This window comes from Typopeltis vanoorti, chromosome 21, assembly GCF_054136105.1.
Source record: "Typopeltis vanoorti isolate ZY-2024b chromosome 21, IOZ_Tvanoo_1.0, whole genome shotgun sequence".
NCBI classification, from domain to species: domain Eukaryota; kingdom Metazoa; phylum Arthropoda; class Arachnida; order Uropygi; family Thelyphonidae; genus Typopeltis; species Typopeltis vanoorti.
The window spans coordinates 44558-71327 of record NC_143569.1 but is presented as its reverse complement, the minus strand read 5'-3'; the positions used below and the strand labels follow the sequence as shown (position 1 = coordinate 71327).

The 26770-nt window shown below is 35.0% G+C and overlaps 1 protein-coding gene across 1 annotated transcript in view; it reads left to right on the top strand.

Annotated features, from left to right (window-relative positions):
* The window catches only part of LOC150094594 (BTB/POZ domain-containing protein 6-like), a 35803-nt gene extending 9830 nt beyond the window's left edge, over positions 1-25973 (top strand). Inside the window, exons 3-4 of the mRNA XM_090411596.1 lie at positions 9744-9969; positions 25364-25973. Of these exons, the coding sequence (XP_090267722.1) occupies positions 9744-9969; positions 25364-25973 (836 nt within the window). The remainder of the gene's footprint in view (positions 1-9743; positions 9970-25363) is intronic.
* The last annotated feature ends 797 nt before the right edge of the window (positions 25974-26770 follow it).

Here is a 26770-nt window from a genome sequence, read left to right as displayed (position 1 = left end):
AAAAACCCGATTTTTTGAGAAGAAAACCCTCTACCCCGTATAAGACCGGCTTACTCACCATTTATTGAAAAGACCTGAAAAAGATTCCGCCCATCTTAGACGGGTTTCGAATCCGGGACTTTGCAACCAAACAGCTCGGCTATACTAACTGGCCTACGGAGTCTCGCGAGCAATTTTTTCGTCGATAATTATTAGAAATAGCTGCTTTATCTTTCAAAATACGGCACATCTTTCTGGTTTTCATACACCTTTTAGCTGATCCTGTTTTCTGTAGGTTTTAAAACTGTTCATTTGGTTGTGCGTGAAGGCTGATCAGTTATTTCAGCCAAAAGCCATGCACTTCACATGATTTGGGGCCGCGCTTCTTATCTTTCTTTCCTTAAATTCGAACCATTTCAATTAAGAAAGATTTTCCTTATCTGAATCTTGTTCGATTGCTTTACAACATCTTCTATCCAGTTAGCATTTATATAGGGTGTCCCAAAATTCACGCAAGATTTAAATTTAGCGCCATTTGTGCGGTAAAGTGTTGCCAACGAGGAAAAAAAGACAGCGTGAGAGCTGACAGTTCTGGGTTATTAAAATGGAGCGCTACACGAAAGAACAACGCATTTTCATTGTTGAGCAATATTTTAAAAATAATGAAGGTTTGGCAGCTACAGTTCGCAATTTTCGTACAAAATATGGTCGGAACTGTGATTTAACTTCATCAACTGTGAAAAGATTAATTAAAAAATTCAAGGAAACTGGATCAATTAGTGATCTTATACACTCTAGCCGTCCTTCAACAAGTCGTTCAACAGAAAACATCGAAGCAGTTCGTGAGAGTGTTGCTGAGTCCAGGAACATCAATTCGGCACCGTGGTCTTGAATTGGGCATTTCGAGAAGCTCTCTACAGCGTATTCTCACGAAAGATTTGCATCTTTATGCTTACAAAGTTCAATTGACTCAAGAACTGAAGCCTACTGACCACACACACCGAAGAGAGTTCGTTGAATGGATTAAGGAACAACAACAAGTGGATGCTTATTTTTCGAACAAAATCATCTTCAGCGATGAGGCTCATTTTCATCTTGATGGCTTCGTTAATCGACAAAATTGTCGCATTTGGGGTTCAGAAAATCCACGAGTGATTGTTGAGAAACAATTGCATCCACAACGTGTCACTGTTTGGTGCGGATTTTGGGCTGGAGGCATCATCGGTCCATTCTTCTTCGAAAATGCGGCTAGTAAGGCAATAACAGTTAATGGTGCTCGCTATCGCGACATGATAATCCAGTTTTTTTGTGCCTAACTTGCAAGATATGGATGTGAACGACATGTGGTTTCAATAAGACAGTGCACATGCCATACAGCCCGAGAAACAATTCAATTACTGCACGAGCCATTTCCTGGTCGTGTAATTTCCCGTTTTGGTGATCAGAATTGGCCGCCCAGATCATGTGACTTAACACCGTTGGACATTTTTTCTTTGGGGATTTTTGAAGTCTAAGGTTTATACCAACAAGTCCACGACCACCTACGCCTTGAAGGAGGAAATTGAGCGCTGTATCAACGAAATTCAGCCACATTTATGCAAAACGGTCATGGAAATTTTCGACAAAAGAGTGCGTATGTGCCAGCAAAGCCGTGGAGGCCATTTACCCGATATGCTATTCCATGCATAACCCTATACAGTGTACTTTATGAATCAAGAAGAAATTACAATTTTTAATTAAAAACCTGTGTTTTCTATCAAAATTACTTCTTGCGTGAATTTTGGGACACCCAGTATTATTTATATTATATATATATATAATGATAAGTCTTTTTATGTCACGTTTTTTGAAACGATTTGAAACTCACGGGCTACCCTGAGTGTCGAGTCTCCAAAATTCGAGTCATCAGAATTCAAGCAGAACCAGCCCACCAGTTCGAAACTCGTGGGGGGCGCCTTAGGCACGAGGAGGAGGAGGACCCCCTTCCTTCAAAATTCGAGTCATCAGAATTCAAGGAGAACCGGCTTACCAGTCCGGAACTCGGGGGTGGGGGGTTTGGGCACCGTAGGCGCCAGGGGGACGAAACCCCCCTTTCGAGTCTTCAAAATTCGAATCATCAGAATTCAGGAGAACCGGCCTACCAGTCCGGAACTCGGGATGTTTGGACGCTGTAGGTGCCAGGGAAGCGTATCCCCCCTTTTGAAGACTCGACTCTCAGGGGAAACTCTAGGCGCCAGGGATGGGGGCAGAACCCCCCCTTTCGAGTCATCAGAAATCAAGGAGAACCTGCCTACCAGTCTGGAACTCGGGGGGTTGGGTGAACTCCCCTTTCTAGTCTTCAAAATTCCAGTGATCAGAATTCAAGGAGAACCGGACTACCAGTCCGGAACTTGGGGGTTGGGCGCCGTAGGCGCCAGGGGGAGGAACCCCCTTTTGAGTCTTCAAAATTCGAGTCATCGGAATTCAAGGAGAACCGGCCTATCAGTTCGGAACAGTCGGGTGCCGTAGGCGCCAGGGGGGGGGGTTATATATATATATGTTGTGTGATAATTAAAAAATAAAAATAAAAAATATATATATATATATATATATATATATATTTTTTTTTTTTTTTTTTTTATATATATATATATATTATTATTATTATTAATTTACAAAACATGTTTGCTTCTTCTGAGTTTGGGTGTTCATCATTGGATAAGAATTTCAAATTAATATTTTGATAAACATTGATGTTGATATGTATTGCACTTAACGTTTTGTATTTACTTCCATAGTGTATGTGTGCTTTCATAGTGAATGATCCTTTTTACTGTCAAAATAATAATTATTTCTTATATTGACTCTTCAGAAATCAATTTTGATCAAGATTATATCACTTTATAAGACAGCTCTTGAACTATTGTTGCTTACGTTTTCGTGGTTTTAAATTTAATTCTACTGATACTTTTGGCCTCGAATCGCTTTATAAAGCTGCTCTTGATCTCTATTTGATAAAGTGTTCGTTTAAATTCTATAAAACTTAGAAGTGTTTATTTTTGAATATAGACCTAATTTCTTTTGGAGCATCTTCAGTATCCATCTTTTATGTATGCTTCTTTTGTGACCACAACTGCAACATTATACAGCAGATTGTATGTATAGTATCCAACGGTTTTTATATGTACTATTTTTAAGTCCAATTTGGTATTACTCAATACTGCATTTAAATCTTGTAGTCAGCTATTGTTTCAGATTCGGTGGTCGCTGTTTTGTCTTTGGTGCTCCGTATTTGTTCTATAGTCACACATCTCAGTTCATGTTTATCATTGAATTGATTTTGTTGGTCATTTCTGGATTATCTGCATTCAGGAAATATTCTCAAATGTATAACTTTATTTGATTCATGTTAGTAGGCTTTAGGGACAACTGCCTTTTCAGTTCTTCATGATATCACTGGAAACTTACAATAAATTTTAATTGTTCCTTCTCAGGAATTTCTGTTTGCAAATGTCATATATATATATATATATTTTTTTTTTTTTTTGTTATAGTCTTAATAGTGGATTTAATTCATAATAAGCTTGCATCATTTTTTCAGATGAAGTTCATTTTTTACTCTCTGTATTTGATTGTTTTCTAGTGGCTTTTCAGTTTCTCTTTTCCTACTTGCCCAGAGAAGAAGACTAAATTATGTAGTCCATTTATTGCCTGTTGTTCATGAGCTACAGCGCCAAACCCTGTTCTTGACAAAACACTCAGTATAGATAATTTCAGTATAGAAAAAAATTTCAGTATAGATAATTTGTTTATCCTATTCACTATTTTAAAACATGTACTATGTTTTAAAATAGTGTGCACGTAGTTTACCTTCTCTGCTAAATTATGGGTGGACATTGTGATATCCAGCCATAATTTATTATTATTATTATTATTATTATTATTATTATTAATTGAAGAAATGTAAAGATTACTGCTAAATACAACCAAGAATTTGAAGCATCTAAAAGTCCAATAAAAGGAACAGTTACTATATACTTGTTGAATACATGTGGTTCAAAGGATTACCAAGAATATCACTTAAAGGCTAGACGGCAATAACCGAGACATCATTATAGAACTGATGCTAAACATCAAATCAAAACAGTGGCTACTGACACCGAAACAAAGCTGAAACAAGAATTTGGTAGTAGAAATAATTTCCACTACTGCAACTTGAAGATTCAAAAGAAATTAGAAGTAGATACGAAAGATCTTGGGTATTTCATAGAAAGGTGAACAAACCAAAATGAGGTACCCAAAGTGGAAATTGCGTTTGAAATCAAATAAAATCAAGCATCGAGTAGATGTCACCAGTTTAATGAACAGGGAAATTTAAACAGAAAAAAGATCACATGCATTCTTTTAAGGAGATAATACAACCACCTTGATACAAATCGGATTGTGAAGTATCACATGGATTAAAACAGAATTGTTGTGACAGAAAAATGACCATTCGCAATGATAGCTCAGAGACAAAATATTCAGGGCAAGACAACTCGACATCAATTTCAACAAATATTGATGGAATACATCCAGATTTGAACGCTTAAATACATAATAAACTATAATTTTTGGAAGCATATGTGGAATAATCCCCCCCCCAAATAAAATAAAATAACAATGACAAAAATCCAAAATAACATAGCAAATATGGTGATATCCAAAGAACATGATATTATGATAACGTTGTTCATTTGAACAAGCAACAGATAGATGACGATGCCATAAAAATAACAAGGTTAAAAGTAAAACCAAGAATATCATGAACAGAAGTGCACTGGCAAAGATAAACTGAATGGCGTTTGGGTTAAATACATGACCAGCACTCATGATTCATTGGCACAACATTGTAACAGAAGTTGCAAACAAAATCAGTTACAGTTGTTAAAAGTTAAAGATGACTACCAAAAAGACATTTCTGATTTTGAAAGATAAAGAAGCTCTTGCAAGTTATTACCGTCTATTTACTTGCTGTCATCAACATTTAAGCATTAGTCACTGGCTGTTAAATAAAGCAGTTGTTGCAGAGACGGAATCGAATCAAAGAACCATATGTTAAATTAATTGTGAAAGTTATAAAGAACAAAATCAACTTTATGTATTGCACTTGATAAGAATGAAGCCTTTCACTTCTTTCCAATACGTACACTAAAAAGAAACAGGTCAAAAACTTTAAAAATGTTGACTTTTAATGAAAACTGAAAATTTCTGGCAGCAGTTATATCTACATGAAAACCGAACTATAAATCAAGGTAGACAATTTGGGTTGTGTTTGTGTGCGCGCGCGTGTGTGAAAAATTTTCAAAATGGATTCATTTTCATTTCTATTGTTTACCAAGCACTGATTTATCTAACGCTAATTCTAAGGAAAATTTGACTATATAAAAATTTAAAGCAGGCATGAAAGTAACGTATTTAGTGCATATGGGTGATCAAAACCTATATGGAAATCACTCAGAAATCCTGATTCTCTACTCAATACAGTTCAAAAGTTCAGTAAGGACAACTGCATGGAATTTAGATTTTATAAATACGAAACCATATCTCTGGTTTTAGGTCATAGCAAAACAATACTTTCATATGGAAGTATAATTAAAACTTAGCACAAGAAGAATCTTACAAATACCTAGAAATCTTAAATAAGACGATATTTTTCAACCAGAAATCAAATAAAACAACTCTGAATATTCGAAAAGAGATACGTTTTAAATTTGATGGAGGAAGCTACTTTAATAATTAACAGTCGGTACGTAGCTATAATCAGACGCACAGTAGGTATAACTGACAGGGAAAATATGAGTTTTATTGCAAGTCTTTATAAAGCATGGCAATTATCTATGCCTTGCATACAAGGAGACATGTAAATAGAATTATATCTGTCCTTAATAAAAAATAAAGAAGCACGCAGACTTTTACAAGTCAAGCAAAGAAAAAGCAAACCAAATAGAAATATAGCATTGAATGATGTTTTATATGATTTCTACTTACGACACATAAGCCATGCTTGCTAGGCGTAAGCGACGTTTGGGAAATAAGAATCTTTTGCGAGTTTTCTTGAGATTTTTCTATGTATTTTACTGTATGTGAAGGCTTTGCCTTCACATACAGTAACTCAAGGAAACAAAAAGTAATGAATATAGTAGAGGCAAAAGAAGGAGAAATAAGAAGAGATAAATAACAAAAAACGTCTGATCGTTTTGATCAGAATATTGAATAAATTCTGCAGTATATTTGCAGAACATTGAATGGAAAGTTGACAGGCCCACCCCCTTTTTTTTGTTTTTTTGTAAGGGCCTCTACAGGCCACTGTCAAGAGAGAAACGGAAAGTGTGATAACTGCTGTTCAAGAACATACATTATAAAAGAATATAATGGAAAACACTGAAATTATTGCAAAAGCGGACTGCGCGAAGATTATGCGGAAACAGCATACCATATCTAAAATTCTTGCAACAAGATCGATTAACACAGACCTATAAACATAAGTAAAATAGGGCTGAAAAATGCATGCCTGAAACTTGGATATGAAATTCGGTTTCCAAATTTGCAAAACCACATAAGAACATATTGTCGAAAAAGTCATTGAAAGTAAAAAAATGAAGATATAGTACTAAAATTCAGATATAAACATTTGGAACACAATAAGCAATACTCTCATGTAGTCAAACAACCATACGTTTGATTTCTTATGGCAATATCAGAAATGAGAAATGAAATTATATGGGAATATAAATTCTAGAGATTGAAAATAAACACATTTGGAACAGATGACAACAGCTAGTCATTTGAAATTATCCCCAAAGCAATAAAGTTATAAGTCCAGTGTGTAAAGGATACTGTGATAGTACTAATGAAAAGTTTAAATACTATCTTACTCAAAAATTGCCTCGAAATTAGTCTCTTACCTGTAAGGACTTCAGCATCGTCAGATATTCTATTTTTAGCATTTCAGGCACTTCTACCGTAATTAATATACTAAGATCATTTACTGGTTTTTAATTGCCATCCTATTGCTTTGCTGAACTTTGTTCTCCTATTTTGCTTAAGCTATCATACAATCTCAGATTAGCTCTACACACTGGTAGATACACTATCTACCAGTAATTGTCCGGACACTCCTGTTATTTGAAGTTATGGAACATTCCAGGTTTGTGAAAATAATATAAAAACAGTGTAATGATGGAAGCAGTTGGAAACACGACGTGAACCCACTGACGTCGAGAGAGGTGTCATCGTGAGCTGTTCACATTAGTCTCATGTCCATATGGGCTATTGGTGCTCAACTGGAGCATTTAAAATCAACCTAAGGCGATGTATTAACAAATGGAGACGTTCTGGTATCACTAGTGCAAGAGAACATCCAGGAGGCAGCCGAAAATGACTAACAGGGACAGGAGGATATTAAAATGGGTTGTACGCAAAACCTGCTAAAATCGGCACAAATCATCCCTCATGAGTTCCAGAGCTCCAGTAACACCACAGTGACACTAATACTGTACGGAAAGTACTTCATTTACTAGGTTTCCACGGAAGAGAAGCGGCACACAAACGGAACATCATAATAACTAACAAGGCTGCTCATCTGGCTTGGTGCAAAGAGTGTGTGAAGTGAACAATTGACCAGTAAGTAGGAAACGGTACTCTGGAGAGATGAATCGAGGTTCACCGTTTCCATTCTGATGGCAGCGTGTGGGCATGGAGGCAGCCTGGTGACGCTTGTTACCACAGTGTGTTGTTCCCACTGTAAAGTTTGATTGTGGAGGAGTAATGATGTGGGATGTATTCAGCTAGTTTGGAGTGGGACCACTGGTCGTTGTCCGTGGCTCTATGAAGGGAGCTCAGTACCTTGATATTTTGAATAATAAGGTGCTGCCTACATTGTGGAGTTTTTATGAAACGGATGGTTTTACTATCAAGAGGACAATTTCCTATGCCACCAAGTTGCAGCTGTTATGGAATGGTATGAAGCCAATGTTGACATACCCAATATTATGGTTCGCCTGGTGGTATCAATTGTATATTGCTAAAGTGTTCGGACAATTATTGCTAGGTAGTGTATTCCTGAATGCTAACAATGTCAAGTTCCTACCGAAATTATTCATATTAATATGATTCTGCCTTGTGTTCATTCCCTATTTTTCTCTCAGAACTCTCATATCTGAGGTATCCAATTTTTGATCAGCTGTTTTTCTTTTAACCCGTTTCTCAGATATATAAGTTAATATTGGTTTAAGCAGTGTTATCTGGTGGTATCAATTGTAAATTGCTGAAGTGTCCGGACAATTATTGCCAAATAGTGTATTCCTGCATGCTAACAATGTCATTAGCCTAGTGTTTTGTGAACAAATTCTCTATCAGTCCATATAAATTTACTTCTTTTCCACGATTGCCTCAATAACGTTCTGAGTAGTTTACAATGGAGTTTTCATTGTTTCCCCCTGGTAGACAGTTTCATCACATTCCTCTCTGACTTTCTTGGAAGTCTTCCAGTGAGTCTATAAGGTTTCATTATTTCTTTCAAACTCTTTGTTTTCTCCTTCAATATTTATACACTTGAACCTGGAGTTCGCCTCTAAAAGAAACATAACTTTCATCACTTCCTATTTGAAATCCCCTTGGTACTCTTGCGTCCTCAATCAGCGTCAAGATAACTATGATGTTATCGAATAGCATTCCCAATGGGATATTATTCTCGCTTCTTCTTTCAAGGCGAGTGAAAAGAAATCTATCAAGTTCTTACCAATATCATTACCCATGCTCTTTTCTACAAATTTTGACAACACATTTCTATACTTCTAGTAATTATTTTGTATGTTGTTTAAATCAAAAAGTACCAACGTTTATTCTTTCTTTAGGTCAGCTGACTTCTCTAATGATTCGACAAATTCCTCTGTTTGTTTGTTAGCAGGACTTCTTTTGGACTACAGCAGAAAATAAGTCTCATTATCATATCCCCCGTTCTGATATTTCTCCCCAACATTATATTTGAAATTGCTTGCCATTCAAGATTATCTCTGTGATTACTTCGAATAATATAACATTTCGGAGTTAATTGGTAGAAGTTCAGCTGTTTATACCTTCTTTGTGTGAATTTATACATATATATATATATATATATATTATCATTTCTAATTTTTCGTTGATACTTCTTATGGTGAAAATATAAAAACAGCGGTTTTCGTACTTTGGGATGATATGAACATTTCTGTATATGCTGCGAATTTGCTAAGATCTACCCACTCCATAGTTTGGTTGATGATTGGTAGTGTAGCTATAGGTCTGCAGTTGCTTACAGAATTTCTTTTACCCTGTTTCTTTAGATTCGATTAATGTGATCTTTAACGAGTTGAGCATGTTGCAATTTCAATGGCTTTCTCTATTAATTTTAGTATCAGCGAAACTAAGCTATTTTCAATGCTGTTTAATACCTCACTATCGATACGTCGACATTTCTTTCTATACTTTGAGAGAGAGAGAGAGAGAGAGAGAGAGAGAGAGAGCTTATTCTCTACCCAACTAAAGCGAACCGGTACACTTGTATTATGGTTAGGAACCACGGTGTTCTGGTTTGCTTGTTAATGTAAATTAATATTTGCATTTGGAAAATAATGTACATCTCTGCGATGTCAATTAACATTTCCTGAATCTTAACATATATTTGAAGATAAAATATAGCTCACCTTCATGTTGCATATGTTATAATTTTATATGTATTTATTTTATTTTATATTTTCTTATTACAGTAAAATCTTTAACGGAGAGAATGGCCTCACTATTAATATCGGGAAAATATTCTGATATTAAATTCACTGTTGATGTAGGCGAAGACAGGACAACGTTTCCTGTGCATAAAGTTATCGTTGCTCCCGCAAGTGTTGTTTTTGAAGCAATGATCTGTAATGAGCTATCAGGTAGAAACAATATTTATATACCAGATGTTAAATCGCAAGCGTTTGAAGCTTTGCTAAGGTAAGCATTTTCTTAATAGCAATGAATAGTTCAATCTTCTTATCATTAAATATGATTAGCAAATTACAATTTAGGCAGTATGAGCCTGTGTAGTCGTGGTCCATGTTTAAATAAACTCCGTTATTTGTTATGTGAAACAATTAAAAAAAAAAAACGCGCAAAACCGAACCTATGAAAATTTCTAATTAATATGAGACAAGACCAAATTGCACTTTATTATTAATTATTGGTATATGTAGTACATTAGTGATCCTGCGGATGGTAACAATTCGGAAATGATCTGGCATGGTTTGTCCGAGTGATCATCAAGCATGTATACTCTCTCCAGTCACGAGGCTGCGAGTTCAGAGCCAACAGTGGGCATGAGTAGTTTGTGATTGCTTTTAGTTGGGAGATGAATTTCATCACCGGAGATCACATCCCACTTACTAAAACCTTGACGTGACTTGAAAAATTCCGTATTTATTTGGTCTCTAGAGCAGGGTTGCAGATTGTGTGAAAACAAATAAATAAAATGATAAAAAAATAATAAAAGAACTCGCGAGCCTACACACACTACACATATTATAAATAATGTACCAATTATTTGTAAACGTTCGTCGGCGGGAGTCACATATATAAATAAATGAGATGGAAGGTTGTGCAACGATTGCAGTAGAGAGAGAGAGAGAGAGAGAGAGAACAGAAAGAAAATTGTTTCGACTCCTAAGAATATGATGTTTAAATGTGGCGTGTTGAATAGATTCAGAAAAACGTTTTACCAGAATTAGAAAAGAGTAGAGAACTCACAGACGCCAATTTATGCTTAACTCTAAACATCTAAATATATTTGCAGGAAAAAATAAATAAATAAATAAGCAGAAGAAACTGGACCGCTTAAAAGCGATGAGTGTAAATTGGTGAGTGGTGATGCACTCCAGTAAATGTGCGAACAGTATCCTATGGTTGGACGGATTTGTGATTTATATATGTTAACAGCAATTTAGAGGCGGAGTAACATTTTCAAAAAATGAAAACTTAATTTTTTTCGATGGTAAAAGAGCAAAATTCGTAATGTGTTTATGCCAAGAAAGACTCGCTGGAAGATAATTATACCAGGAAGAGTAATCTCAACATGAACAGAAATTTGAATGTTGTCAAAAGTAAGAATAGAACACATTAAAGGCAACAAAGCCTACAGTAAATAAATCCCGTGTGTGGTCTTTGGTCAAGAACAAAGTAATCGGTTAAAATTCTTCAAAGAGCTGGAGGTTATAGTACGTAGGAACACTTCATGTGAAAAAGCTGTTACACCTGATTTCTGTAGAACAACCGTCTGTAAAAGGCTGTTCTACAGAAATAAGGTGGATTTCCGGAAGGAAAAATGACTATGGGTAACTGCTGAATCTGCAGCAGTTCAACTATAAACGAATGCTGGGTAGTTTCTACTTTGACCCTGTAGGTTTAGCAGAAATTAAGAGTATAATGGACAGTGACTGTTTGAAATAACTGAAGAGGCACAATGCGGAAACTGACCGTCTGTGAAACAGCAGCTGAAGAGAGGCTGTCAGAGAGAGAGAGATCATCAATTAACGACGCATTTGTGCTATAGGTTGTTTTTTGTGCTATTTTATTTCTCCTACACACGAATTACCTTTCGTGTGTAGGAGAAATAAAATAATAAAAATTAAATAAAAGCTGAACTGTGTGGAGGATGGGCAGTATCAAGAATTTTTAGAGTAGCCTTAGGTGAACTCCCGAAATATGAAAGCAGTATTCCAAGGTCGGGCAGTGTAAGCACAGTGTAAACAACTGAGTAAGAGAAAGATGAAGATCCTATAGAATTAATGTCATTATTAAAGGAAAGAGTCAATGAAAGAGAGAGAGAGAGAGCTGATCTGAAATATGAAAAGTTATGTAGAGAGAGAGAGAGAGAGAGAGAGAGAGAGAGATGGTTACGTTTAGCATTATCAAAAGTAAGTGGAAAATAACTTAGTTATTTTTTGCGAGAAAATACACAAAACTGTTTTGGAAGCAATGAAGATCATTAGGTCATTGTACCATTGCAGGTTGTGGCGAAGCTAAGTGTTTCGATCACTTATGATATAGATGATCTTCAAGCTTGAGATGATTGAGTACAGCAAGGTTTATGGTATGAGCAACATGACTGGAGAGTGCAATCATCAACAAAACTTGTTTTTCCATGGTATATTTCCAATGGCTGTGAAGTAGGTCAGGAGACTGTTTTGGATTTCGCCAATCAGATCTTGACTGACAAAATCCATATTGATCGTAATTGGTTAGATTACCGTTCTCCAGAAGTTGATTGTTGATGACCTTCTCCACTGAACAAGACGTTGTATGTAGCTTTGCCTCCAAGCTATAAAGTGGATACCAGTTGATTACAATATAATGTATAGATGATAAAGAAGAGGTATTAGTTCAGACACACTTATCGTAAGTACATCTGGTAGGATGCCATCAGAGTGGAAGTATTTTTGGCTTACGGTTTGTTCACAGTTCTTCTGATGCGATTTTGACTGAAGGCTACATGAGAAGAATGATGCACCAGATCAGCCTTATCTTTGCGCGATGTTATACTGTTACCATTTCCATGAGAAAGAGGTGGAAACATGAAAAAAGTTACATCCAATGATTTTTGCAAGGGACCTGAAAGCGCGACTCACATTGGTACCATTGGTGAGTTGTCTACGTTTAGTCCTATCAAAATCACAAAACTCTTTAATGATTGTTATGAAAACGATGATGCATAGCTATTTGAATACCATAATTCATTGTTATCTAGGTTGATTTACTTGAAGGCATGGCTTATCTATTGAATAAAAAAAGAATGCTGTCATCAGTGAAGTTATCGACTGGATTTGTAGTTATTTGAAGATGGAAACAGAGAAAAAAAATGAGCATGAAAGAAAGTAGCCTTTTAATTCTAGCATTAGTTTCAGAATTTAGGCATAATGTCCTATTTACCAGCAGACATAATGTGTGATCAGAAAGGAAGATGGCAACATAGTTGTGAAGTCAGGAGACAGATAATATGATGATAATTTATTCACGAGTAATACACCTTGGTGACAAACCGATCAAATCCTTGGGGGATATCAACAGCAAGTACCCGAGGGACCCTATGTTTTTTCAATGGCATTTATCCAAAGATGCTTGGCATAACTAAAAATATTCCTGTTTATCAATATCGAATGTGATTCTACTTTCTACACAAACAATATTCACGGTAGTTAGAAGATTCACTAGTGAGCCTTAGATAAGAAACAGAATTTATAGTGGAATGGGAATGATTATTTCCAAAAATTAATAAGTTTCTTCAGTGATACCTTTTCTTTGGAACACCAAAATAGTAATATACAGAATCATAGAGATATCTGGAAAGTTGTCAGGATCACAGTTATTCTAGTACACAGCTTCTTAAACTGTGGGTCGCGACCCCAAATGGGGTCGCGTAACCGAATGTTCCGAAAATTTGGCAACAGTAAAAGGTTTCTGAAGGCGCAACGACTAAAAATTAATTCAGATTCGAGGCTATTGTTTGTAATTCTTTATGTAAATGGTAAAATTATATGTATACCAAAGAATTGTTTTGAAATAAGTTTGTTTATGATTTATTATCAGTAAATGTATGATTTGTATACCTATTTTATATACCTATATACCCGAGGTTGCGTAAAAATTTCGAGGGCGAAATGGGATGGCGTAAAAATTTACGGGTTAAAAAGGGTCGAGATGGAAAAAGTTTAAGAAGCGCTGTTCTAGTAGACATACGAAGTTTCTGTAATATCATTTAGTGAGAATAAATGCATATGAGCTGAATTAATTCAACCGGAGAAAGAGGATATAAATAAAATAAATAAAGAAATCCACTAACGCATTTTATACCTCTGAGGTGGTAGTAATAGAGACTGTTAAGCCTTAATCAACTTTTAAATGCTGATGGTTAGCCATTCCCCACCTTCAGCCAATCACTAACAGTTGGACTAAAATTATCAGTGATTTTAATCCGGGGAGATAAGTTCAGCAGACAACTGGGCCATCTCTACGTCCAGAATTCTGACACTTATGGATTAGAATACTAAAATAATAATATACAGAATGATTTTATTATTTTGATATTCAAGATATAGTATCTGGAAACCAGGTCAGCAAAATATTAGCAAAACAGGTCAGTGGATAGAGTTCGTTGGTGTCACCTACAATGTAAAAAAAAAAAAAAAAAGAGTTGCCTTCTTCCACTATAGTTAAATCGGATTTTAATCCTGACTCATGTCGTTAAATCTGGCATCAAAGGCAGGCACGAACAATCCAGAATGTTCTTGCATCCCTCTCACAAAACTAGTCAACATTTATCAATTAATAATAATAATAATAATAATAATTTTTTTTTCAAACATCAAACTTTATTCTTATTCACACATAATACTGTATTTACAAAATATACTGCACACAAATCTGCATGCTGCAAAAATTTACAATTACAGATTTTTTTTAATAATAATATTATTTTTTGCATACAAGTACATTCATACCTGTAAATATATATATCCATATATATATTTATTATATTATATTTATTATTATATTTTCATCATATATATGTATTACATATTAATTTTTAACACTTTATTATTTCTCAGATAAAGTAAATAATAATATTTTTTCAACAATGAATTTCATACGAATTTTCCTTTTTTTTTGTATAACGTATTAATAATAGTTACTGTAGATGGTAATTTATATTAGAGGTTGAATAAGATTACATTTTTAACAGTATTTATAGAATAATAATAAATTGTATATATTTTACAATTTTGCTTTTAATGTATTTTTAAGAGCTGCAACAACAGCACTTCATTGTAACAAACGATTTTTTTTTTTTATTTGTGTTGATCTCGGTTTAGATGTAATGTCTCAGCTTGCACCCTCGAAGCTCTAAGCTTACCTGAGGATGACACCGGTTAGTTATTGTTTATTGGTTTGATTGCTGTGTTGGAAGAAGGTTGATGTTTGAGAGGTCTGATCAAACTGAAATAACACCAGACGGATGGTTCACATTCATTTTTTGTTGTGGTCTTCTTTTGATCTAATTAGGAGTCGTTTTATTATTTTCTTTCACTGTGGCAGCCTATCTATGTCTTCTGAGCTTTTGTACAACAGATTCTCGTTGAATGATGTTAAATATTCAGAAAGGAAAATTGGTATTTTGTCTTGCAATGTGTTCAATCCCTTGGCAACTGTTTTTTTTCAGTCTGCTGGCTTTTATGAGGTTGTCACTTGTGGACTTGCTTGTAACTATGAGTGGTGCATGGCAAGCCTTGTTTTTTTGTTCTTCCTTGGAATTCGATTTGCGGTCTGAATGTCGCTATGCTGTAGGGGGATCTCAATTGCATGGTTAATTTTAAAACTACGTCTCTGAGGGTTTCTGTAGGTGCAGTTTCAAGAAGACCGTTTATGACAAGATTTTCTTTATATTGTTGCTGATTTAAAAGTTCGTATTGCAGTTTAAAGGAATTAAGTTCTTGACGGAGTTCGGATGTCTCTTTCATCAAATTATGTTGCCTTCAAGTTAGACGTTAACACTAATTTTGATATTTTTTACCGTATTCTTTGCAAGACTTCTTTCACTGCTAAATTATAATGTTTAACAAAATCCTAATATTCGCTAGATTTTTTTTGTTATTTGTTCATTCAGTTTATCAAAGAGTTCTTGGAAAAGATCTACTAAACTGACTTTTATAGTCTCTAAACCTTTTTCTATTAGTATATTTAAAGAATTCAAATTATAGGACTCACCTATATTTTTTGTCTGTTCAGTTCCTTGTCTGATATAATCGGCTACGATGTGTGTGTGGCAGCGTTTATTTGTTCTCCCTGCAGAATAAGCACTTCCATTCCTCATGCTTTGTGTTGGATTTATGCTGTCAGGTTGTTTCTGAAAGGCTAGAACATGTAAAGTGAAGATTTCCTACAGGTTATATGATTTCCGTCCGACGATAAATCCTTCAGGCATTTGATACACTTCATGACTCACCTTTTTTTTCCCTTGAGCAACTGTAGCGTGACTGTAAAGATGGCGACGTCCTTTGTTCTTCTCTCGTTGTTGACTATGGTCTACTGTGTTTAATTTTCTGCACTCAAAATTATGGATTCTTATTAGCCGATTTCGATGAATTTTAAACCACTGTCATCGACGTCATGAGAGGAATTACTTGGAACACTTTCAGATTAAAAACAGTGGTTAGAACCACTTTAAAACTATAAAAACGGGATCAGCGATATCGCCGTGTGCCTACACAACGCCTTCTCGTTTATAATATATTTTTAAAATTCAATAATTTTTTATTATTAAAATTATGATTACGTATTGCGATTACATATATACAACACATGATTTATGTATGATTACATATTTACAACAGATATAGCTCTAAAAGAAAAATACACTTTTATTAATACAGACCAGTATTTTACAAATAAACATTTATTAAAACCTACCAGTTTCGCCAGCAAACTGGTAGGTTTTAATAAATGTTTATTTGTAAAATACTGGTCTGTATTAATAAAAGTGTATTTGTCTATAAAAACGACCAAAAATGTATACCTTGAATAGATATAGCTCTGTTTTTTTTTTTTTTTGTAACAATGAAATTAATACAAATTTTCCTTTTTTTTTCTATATAATGTATTAATAATAGTTACTGTACTTGGTAATTTATAGATGCGATTGAATAACATTTTGACAGCATTTATACAATAACAATGAGTTACTATATATATATATATATATATATATATATATATATATATGTACATATTTACCATTTTTGATTCAATGTATTTAAGCACTAACTATGGCACTTAATTGTAATATATGGATATATATTTTTTCTTTTTTGCTTATCCTAGTTGAGATGTAGTTTCTCAGCTTTCATTTTTGAAGCTTATTTATCAAGCTTATCTGAGGATGACATCGGTTATTTATTATTTATTGGTTCGATTGCTGTGTTGGGAAATAGGCTGATATTTAATAGGTCTGGTATCGACTACAGACATAGGTTGAACACACACACACGCACAATGTGTGCATGCACACGAGGTAATTTGGAATGTCTTAATGCAGCACTGAACTGGAAAGCATGAATATATTGTGTTTCATTAAATTTATAAGGCATGCAGCAGGATGCGTGTTTCTTGTTTATAGTATGTCCTTAGGGCTCTTTTCAGGCTATTGCAGTTTGTAAGGTTCCAGTATTCAAACCATAGTTTATTTAGCATGACTGGGATGTGGAAGCTTCGTGTGGCCTTTCTGTAGTGATTATTGTATTTATATGTGATATAATTAGTTGTCTGAGGTCTTGTTATACGGTATGTATTTCTGACTGTCCTGTAGTTGGCATCGAAATAATGTTTTAGCAAAGCTGCATAGTGACAAGTATTTTGCTGTTAGTATTTTGTGTTCTGACATTGCATTGTATATAGTCGGTATTGTTTCTTTGTTCCCAAAAGATCAGTTTTATCATTCTGTACTGTAGCAACATTAATCTATTTAGTTTGTTGGGTGCACAGAAAGCATAAGTTGTTATAGCGTATCTTAGCATATTTTGGCATAGTGCTTTGTATATTAGTGTTTTTAGGTATGTGGGAACTGTCTTTTTAACCTGTAGAGTTTATCAGTTATTGTTCGCAGTTTGTTTGGTAGATGGTTTATGTGATTATTCCAGTTCATATCTGCATCGAAGTAAATTCCAAGTTATTCTATTGTTTCAACCTGAGTGAATGTATTGTTTCACTAATCTGTGTGTTTTTATGTTGGATGGATGTTGGATGGTTATATATTTGTAATCAAGTGATTAATAATATTTTTTAAACATTTTATTATTATATCTTAGATAAATTACATACATAGATAGAATAATAATTATATATACATGTGTATGTGTGTGTGTATATATATATATATATATATATATATATATATATACAGGGTGTTCGGGATAAATTTGACAGTTTCGTAAGGAAAAAGAAAATCTTCTTTGTATCTATTATATTTAATGAATTGACAAAAAAACATTACAGGCAGAGTTAATTACAATACTATCAACAAGATTTACTCAAAATAACCACCATTAGCATCGATCACAGCTTCAATTCTGCTTCGGAACCTCGAACAAGCTGATGCTACAGTCTCCCTGGGAAGGGCCGCAAAAACTGTTTTAATTTTATCCATTAACTGGGCTTTTGTATTACTGGAAGTGCGATTGGTGTCTTTTTCAACTGCGCCCCATACAAAATAATCCATGGGGTTAAGGTCTGGGGAGTTTGGAGGCCAAACATTTGGACTGGTGAAGTCGTAGAAATTTTCAGACAACCATTTTTGACTTTTCCCAGAGGTGTGGCAAGGGGCCGAATCCTGCTGCCATACATACGGCCTACCATTGGCTACCCTTGTTATCCAGGGCTTGACTACAGTTAGCAACTCCACGAACAAAGCCCGAATTCCAATGCCAGGGTTCTTCAACACCTGTTCCTGCAGATTTGCGAGGAATTCTGCTGTACGAACGCAATCAGATCGTCTGCTAGGGATCTTTCTTCTTGCTACATCCTCGTAGTCACCATTGCAAGTCTCTAGTTCATGCCTGATTGTTTTTACTGTATTCAGGGAGCATTGGGCAGCAGTCGTAATATCCTTATTTTGATGGCGGGCACGAATCATCATGATACAAGTTATTCTCTTCCATGATTCAGGTGGGTTCCAGCTATCCATCCTTTCTGACATCTTGTATATGAATGAAGAAGGGTCCAAACTTTTAAATGAAGAGAAGTGTGTGTTAATACATGTAACTTACGGAAAAATATAATTAATTATAAATATGTCAAATTTATCCCGAACACCCTGTATATATATATATAATATTTATAATACATTATAATTGTGAATAACAGATACTTGCAGGTAATTAATATTTTCAAATAATAATTTTTTTAATAAATAATATTTTTGTTCATTGCAAAATTACACATATATATACAATAATTATCTTGAGTATAATTTTACAAAATATTTCTACATTGGATTTCAGTTAATAATTTTAATAACACTCTTTGACTCTGTATTATGCATTTACAACACAGTTCTAATATTAACAGTGATGATTATACAGAATTTTTTTTAGTGAATAATAATAGAATAATAATAATTTTGGGAGGCATTTCTGATTTCTTCTTCGAAGCTTTACACAGGATATCTGAGGAAGATAATAGATGGCAGTGGTTTCATGGTTATGTTTCTATACTATGCACAAGCCAGATGTTGAGTGTATTGTTTGTTGGTACGTGCTTGGAAGGCTTCATCTGCTATTACGCAGTTAAATTTTTTTTTTTTTTTGCAAGTAGATGGATTTGGACATGGTGTGTTTGTTCGTGTCCTTGTAGTGGTGTTTTTTGAGAAGGGGTTTGTCATAGGTTTTGTGTGTGTGTGTATGTGAGGGAGTGAGAGAGAGAAACAGGAATTTCTCTAATTTTCATTCTCGCTATAATATTTATATAGCGTGTGTTTAAGTTCTCTGTATGATCCAAGGTTTCTGTCATCGAACGGCAGTTTGTTTGTCATGTCAGGTATGTAGAAGTTTCGGGTGGCTTTGCCATTCTGATTGTTGTACTTGTATGTTATGTAGTTTGTTAACTGTGGTCTTGTTATCTGGTATGTTGTTCTGGTTACACTATAGATTAGGCTGTAGTAATGTTTTAACATGACTCTCAAGTGGCATAGGTATTTCACCTTAAATATTTTGTGTTCTGTCCGTGCTGCCTGCATAAGTGTGGGTTGTTCCCAGAATATCAGTTTTACCATTTTATCTTGCAACCATTGTAACCTGTTGAGTCTGTAGTCTGCGCAGAATACATATGATGTGAATGCGTATCTTAAAATGTTTTCACCCGATGCTTTGTAGATTAGTATTTTTATGTGTGTCGGGGTTATGTCTTTCAATCAGTATAGTTTGCTTGCTATTATTCTAAGCTTGGTGTGTAGGTAGTTTATATGGCTATTCCCACTTTGATCAGCATCGAAGAAAAGTCTGAGATAGCGTGTTGTTTTCACCTGTATGATGTTTGTGGTTTAAGGTTCAGCGCTTTGTGTATTGGAAGGTGAATGCCAGATAGTGAGATAGTTAGTTTCTATGGGCAGGGTTTGGGGGTTTTTGAATATCATTAGCTTTGTTTTCCCAGGGTTTAATATGCCATTTTCGGTTAACCAGTTATGATTTGATTGATGTAGTGTTGCATATTCGTGTAAGCGTTATTTGAATTGTTGTTCTTGTGAATGGATACTATGGCCGTGTCGGAAGATTTTAATTTTTAGGGGAAGGTGGCTTATGTCGTGTATGTATATGTTAAATAGAATGGGAAATAGTACAGCTCCTTGCAGTACTCCGCAGGTTATTACTGGTACCGCTTTGCTGAATGCTGAGACCATACGTGTGATGTGCTTCCTGTTTGTCATGTATGCTTTAAACCACTGGAGTAGACGACCCCCAATTCCGTTATGCGTTAGTTTCGTTAATAAGGTTTTGTGTGTTAGTGTGTCAAATGCTTTTGTTAGGTCAATGAATACGACTAATGTTATTCTGTTTTTATACAATGCAGTGTTTATTAGGTCTATGAAATCTTCAAGGAGTGTTGCTGTTCCTTTATTCTTTTGAAAGCCATATTGTGTTTTGGGTATGATTTGAAATTTTTCAACGTATGTGGAGAGTTTCTGATGCGCTCCATGATTTGGCTGATTACAGACAACGTGGCGATGGGTCTGTAATTACTTATAATGTTGCTTTTTCCATGTTTGTGTATGGGTGTGATTAATGCGGTCTTTAGTGTTTCAGGTATGTGTCCCATTTCGAAGATTTTATTTAACAGTTTTTGTATAACTGGAAGTAGGTTGGTTGAGTGTTACTTGATGTCTTTTGGTCTGATTCCGTCTATCCCCGGTCCTTTGTTAGGGTTAATTTGTTGAATTGCCAGTGATAGTTCTTCTTTTGTTACTGTGGGGAACCACATCGACTGGGTTGCTCGAGGACCTGGTGGAGAATGTTCGTTTGTGTGAGCAAAGATTGTTTCTTGTAGTTCTTAGACAGAGTTCACGAAGTGCTGATGAAAGTTGTTTGCCAACTGTTTGAGGGATTTGGGGTCGCAAGCAAAGCTGTGTTTTATTGTTTCTGAGGTAGTGGTTCTGTGCATATTGTCCAGCATTTCATTAATCAGGTCCCAGGTTTCCTTTATGTCATTCTGAGCTGTTGTGAATTTGTTGATGTAGCAGTTTCTTTTTGCCGTTCTAATCTGTGTTGTTAGGAGATTCTGTTTTCTCTTGTATTCATCTTGTAAAGCAATATTGTTTGGCGACTTTTTAAGTTGTTTCCATGGGTCATAATTTCTTTGTATGTCTGTTAATATGTTGTCTGTTATCCATGAATTCTGTTTTGTTTCGGTGCGTATTTTTTTTTTTTTTTGTTAATGCTATGTTTTATATTTTATTAAAGGCAAGTTTAAGATTATAATATACAGCTTAAGAAGAGTCTAAAGATGCTATCTGCATCAGTCTGTTTTTCTTTTTTTTGATTTCGTCGTTTCTGTTGTTTCGTTTAGAATGCTATAATACTGTTTTGTAGTCTCAGTGAGTTTTATGGGTTCTGGTTCAGTGTGTAACCGTAATGCTGTGAAATAATGGTCTGCCAGTTTGCATGTTATGACGGCTGCTGTGTGACTGTTTGGAGGGGCTCTTATATTTATATGATCAATGCAGGATGAGGTTGTTGTGTTTCCGACTATCTCCTCTCGTGTATACGTCTGTATGGATGGGGTTATGGTATTTGCTGATAAGAGGTCTAGGTATTGTTCTGTGTGTTGTTATTTATGTTCCTAATGTTTATATTAATGTCTCCTATTATTATCAAGTATTCTGAGGCGCCTTCATTCGTGGCTGAAAGCCATCTGTTTAGTTCTTCTACAAAATTTGTGGTGCTTAAGTTGGGTGGTCTGTATATTGCGTTTAATATCAAGGAGTTTTATTGTTTGATGATTTTAATTTCGATGCATATGTTTTATGCGTATTCGAGTTTATAGTTTATTTTTATTACTTCTAGTTTATGTTTGGTAAATATTATTATACCGCCGCCTCGTTTATTTTGTCTGCAGTGTTTGTGTTGTTTGTTTGAAGTTTGGCATTTGGTAAATGGTTGCCTCTTTGTTTGTCGTAGATACTTCAGTCAGTATTAAAATGTCTATGTTGTCTATATCTTCCTTTAGATAAGCTTGCAGGGTCAGCCAGTATTTTTGAATTCTTCTAATGCTGATGTGGAGAATAGATAGTCCTTTTTTGGAGATAGTCACTTGTTTCCATTCTGTTATTGATTTCAGAAAGTGGCAATTATTATGTTCCGGGGTGATTACGTCTGCTTGATGGTCTGTATTCATGTAGGTTGATATGCTGTTCCCTACTTTACGAGTTGTCAATATTCCTTTTAATATGACAGCCTGTTGAGGTCGTCTACGGATTTTATTTGGATTGGTTTTTGCGTCTTGTGTCTTTTTAAGGAATATTTTGCTGTCTCTTATCCATATAAACTGGTAAATGTTTTCTGTTTTTACTTTCCTTGTTTGTTAGAATAGTTTCTGATAATAAGACGTTAGGTGTTCGGACAAGTATATATATATATATATATATAATAAATTGCTGTTACTTGAGTTGTTGGTTTATTTCGTAACTCTTGCAGCTCAAGTTCAGTAAATATTTTGTTACGGAAAATGAAATTCTCTTAGTAAGCCTTTGTTCTATTATTGCAGATTCTGGACATTTTTGTTTCCAAATTAAATGCATACGCTCTCTAAAACGTTTTTCTGGTGTTGATCTATAAAACCCTTTCATACTTCTGTTTTCTTCTGTAGTCCAATTTTTACGTTTGGTTTCTTCCAGTCGCTATTCAGCTTCCTGCCCTGAAGAGCTGGTTCCTATCGCCCCCACCCCCTGTCGCCTGAAATCCAGGATCCCCATCATTTGCCACAGTAGTTAATGACCCGGGTGTTAACTGATCCGGTATGGATTTCTTCTTACTTTTCCCCATATAAAGATGGGGATGGAACACTATTAGTCTGACTTATCAGTTGAGACCTGTCTGACTAGGGTGGTCCTGCTGAGAGCTATTCTATGCTACCGCCAGAATAGCTCTCCACATCACTTAAGCACGCAAGCCCCACCGTCACGACAAGGCAGTGTTCCTTCTGGGGGATAATAATAATAATAATAATAATAATAATAATAATAATAATAATAATAATAAATAAACAAAATGAAAGAAAAGTAATCAATCAATAAAATTTAGAAACAGCCCATTCCATGACCAACCACTCTATTTGCACTTCCGAGCATATTTGTAATTACACCATTTGAAGTTAATTGAATCTTAATAGCGATTTAATCTTAATAATGATAAAAATATTTATTTTTAGTAAAAATATAGTAACAAAAATCTTCAGAGCGACTTAGAAATAACGCTTCCAATACATGTTAATTTAAATAAGCCATAAACACATCTACGCTGCTTAAAAAGAAGTCTACGGACATCCCCAACAGATGCACAGTGTATCGTGCATTTAAAGAATCACGTGCTTGCAGCTGGTATAAACTGAAGGAATATGATGCTCCCAAGTCAGTGCAACAGTGTACGGGTGAAACTGCGAGAAGGGAACTAATGGAGTTTGAAAGTGACGTTGTAATAGGATTCCATATTACAAGCCTATCTGTTCGGCAAATTGATGAAACATTTGGCCATTCCAGGTCAACAGTCAGTGTACCATACTGAGATGAGAGCGCAGGGAGTCTACTGCAAGTACTACCCGTAGTGCATGACCAATCACACTAACCCAACTTGACCGTAGGTTAATACGAAGGATAATATTTAAAAACCATTCTTACGTCGACACAATGAATGCGGCGTTTTTTGCGCATCGACTAGATATGCACAAAACATTCAGAACCGAGGCTTACAACATGGGTAGGATCGCAATATGCAAGTAACATTACCCCAACCAACATGTAGTGTCGCCTTCAGTGGTGAAAATAGCGTGCACAGTGCGTAATCCCCAACTAAGAAATTCGGAGGTGGCGGTGAGAATGTATAGTCCTGTTTTTCTTGATTGTGTCTCGGAGCTCTGTTTCTGGTCCCGCGAACATTTAACTTGAAGAGTTATTTCAACATTCTGGACAATGCAATGCTTCCTACTTTGTGTGGAACTGCGTGGTTTATGGTCAAGAACGCCAGCACACTGGATTGGCCTCTACAGAGCCTTGATTTGCACCCTATTATATATCTGCAGGATGAAAATGAATTGAAGCGTCGGGTTAGGCCAAGCGACGTCCACCTCAGAACAGTCCAGGACCTCATTACATGCCCACAAGAAGAATGTTCCAAAAGTTCCATCGATTCCAATCGCACACACTTGTGGAAAGCATGCTCCTTAGGATTTCTGCAGTCATCGCAGCGAAAGGAGATCACTTCATCTTATTAAAGTGGGCGTTATTGGTGTTTGTTCCTCACACTATGACTTACGTTGACTTCTTTCCACATAGTATATATATATATATATATATATATATACACTATTTGGAAATATATATAGCAGCAGATTTATAAGTGGTAAAGCAACTACGCATGATAGACTGTTCCTGCACAAAATGAAAGGTAGTCAGTAGTTATTTCATTCTATCAGTAATAATAAATACGTTTTAATAAAAAAAGCTGCATTGCAGCTTTTTTCATAAAAACGTATTTATTATTACTCTGGATTTTTACACTGGATTTATTTATTATATATAAATCCAGTGTAAAATCATACACACTCACACTACAGTAAAGCATTACCATCTGTTATTAAACCAAAGTGACTGGGAACATAAGTTTTTTTTTTAACTCCTCTCCATTTTGTAATAAAGTTTAAGTTCTTTGCGAATATCTGCAAGTCGAAGCAACCTGTTGCGGTGGTGATGATATGAATTCCTGGTTGTGGTAGAGGGGAAGGGAATGAAAAAAACAAATTCTCTTTTCTTACATTTATAACATCATTCACATAATAAAAAATTAAAGATGAATCCATTTATAACTCTTAATTTAAAATGGAATTGAATCTTTACTTGGCATCTTCTTACAGGATGCAAAAGCATGCTCGAAAGCAACTCTAACAGGAAGCAAGCTTCTCTTTACAAGTTTGGAACTAGAATGAACTAATGAAACAGCGACTTTCTTTATTTCGCAATTTTCATGTTTGTCTTTAAATGTCTGTTTCCTATTCTTATTTCATTATTTATTTATTTGTTAATTTTTTTAATTTTTTATTTGTGTAGGTATATATACACGGAACACTTCGTACTTCTGGACGTGAAACATGCAATGGATGTTACAGTTATAGCCGACAGATATATGGTACTTGACCTGCGCAAACGATGCATCAAATATCTATACGATAACATTACTCCCGACAATGTATGCCAGCTATATGAATTCTCAAGTTCACTGCATATAAGGAAGCTAAGAAAACGTTGTCTATTTGTGTTTTCTAGAGATACTAACATTGTGATTTCTTCCCCTTTTTTTATTAGTGCTCATGCCTCAACTGTGAAAATGATTCTTAAAATGTCCGTGCTTCATATTCCATCTGAAGCGGTCCTTTTAGATTCCATCATGCGCTGGACAAAAGCAGAATGGAATCGAAAATTGCCCCATAGAGTTGGCGGCCTACGTACTATTATTAATCCATTCCTTCCTACTGTACGATTCCTAAGTCTGAACCCTCTGCAATTTGTTAAGTTCTTGATGAAGCACAGAATATTATGTACGAATGAAGCACTTGCTGTTTTGATGAATATAATCCTCAGAGGCTCGACTCCTATGCCCCTGTTTTTTAATAGTGCAAACCAAAACAGAATTTATACTTATTGTTTACCAAACGAATAACAATGAGGAATTTTTGATTCCTATTGTTCTCTTATTTAAACTGTTTTTTTTTAATAAGATTTAAAAAGAAAAATAAGTCATTATTTTTGATGATTGTTCTGTGCTCAGCAGTATGCATTTTTCTCCTCAAGAGGAAGGAGGGAAGCAATAAATAAAGTTTATAAATTTATCGCTTATACTTTTATATAACTTTATACAGTTTATGCATATTTGTTCTACAATTTATATATTTATAACATAAGTTCTTAACACACCTATGTAAATATATATGTGTGTGTGAAGTGAACGCTGGATGTATGACTGAATAGAGAGATCACTGTTCCATCGAATAACAAATCACTCTCTGAGAAAGCGGAATATTTTTTTCCCCCAAGAAACTAATTTGTATCTTTTGGGGGCATTATTAATAATAAGTGAACATTTTATTAAAACTGTTATGTATTTCTTTATTTTATAACATTCTTTTCCACTTTAGCTTCCCCTAATTTCTCTTATTTATTCTTTCCATCTGGTTTTTTAACTCACTGTTAATCTATGTTGTCTTTTTAATTTTCATACACTTAAACCGTAATGAAAACCAAAAAGCACATAACACGACATCAGCTTTGCCACCTGGAGTGGAACTACCGGCTGGCCTTAGTTGCACATATCTATGGGAAAATATGCGCATGACATTGCATCCGAATATTATTACACCCAAGAGCTAATATTATTTACGTGAATACCAGGTATGATAGCGAGAGTCTCCATATCTCAGTCGATATAGACGAAGCCCTTTGATCGAAAAGACCTCGGTT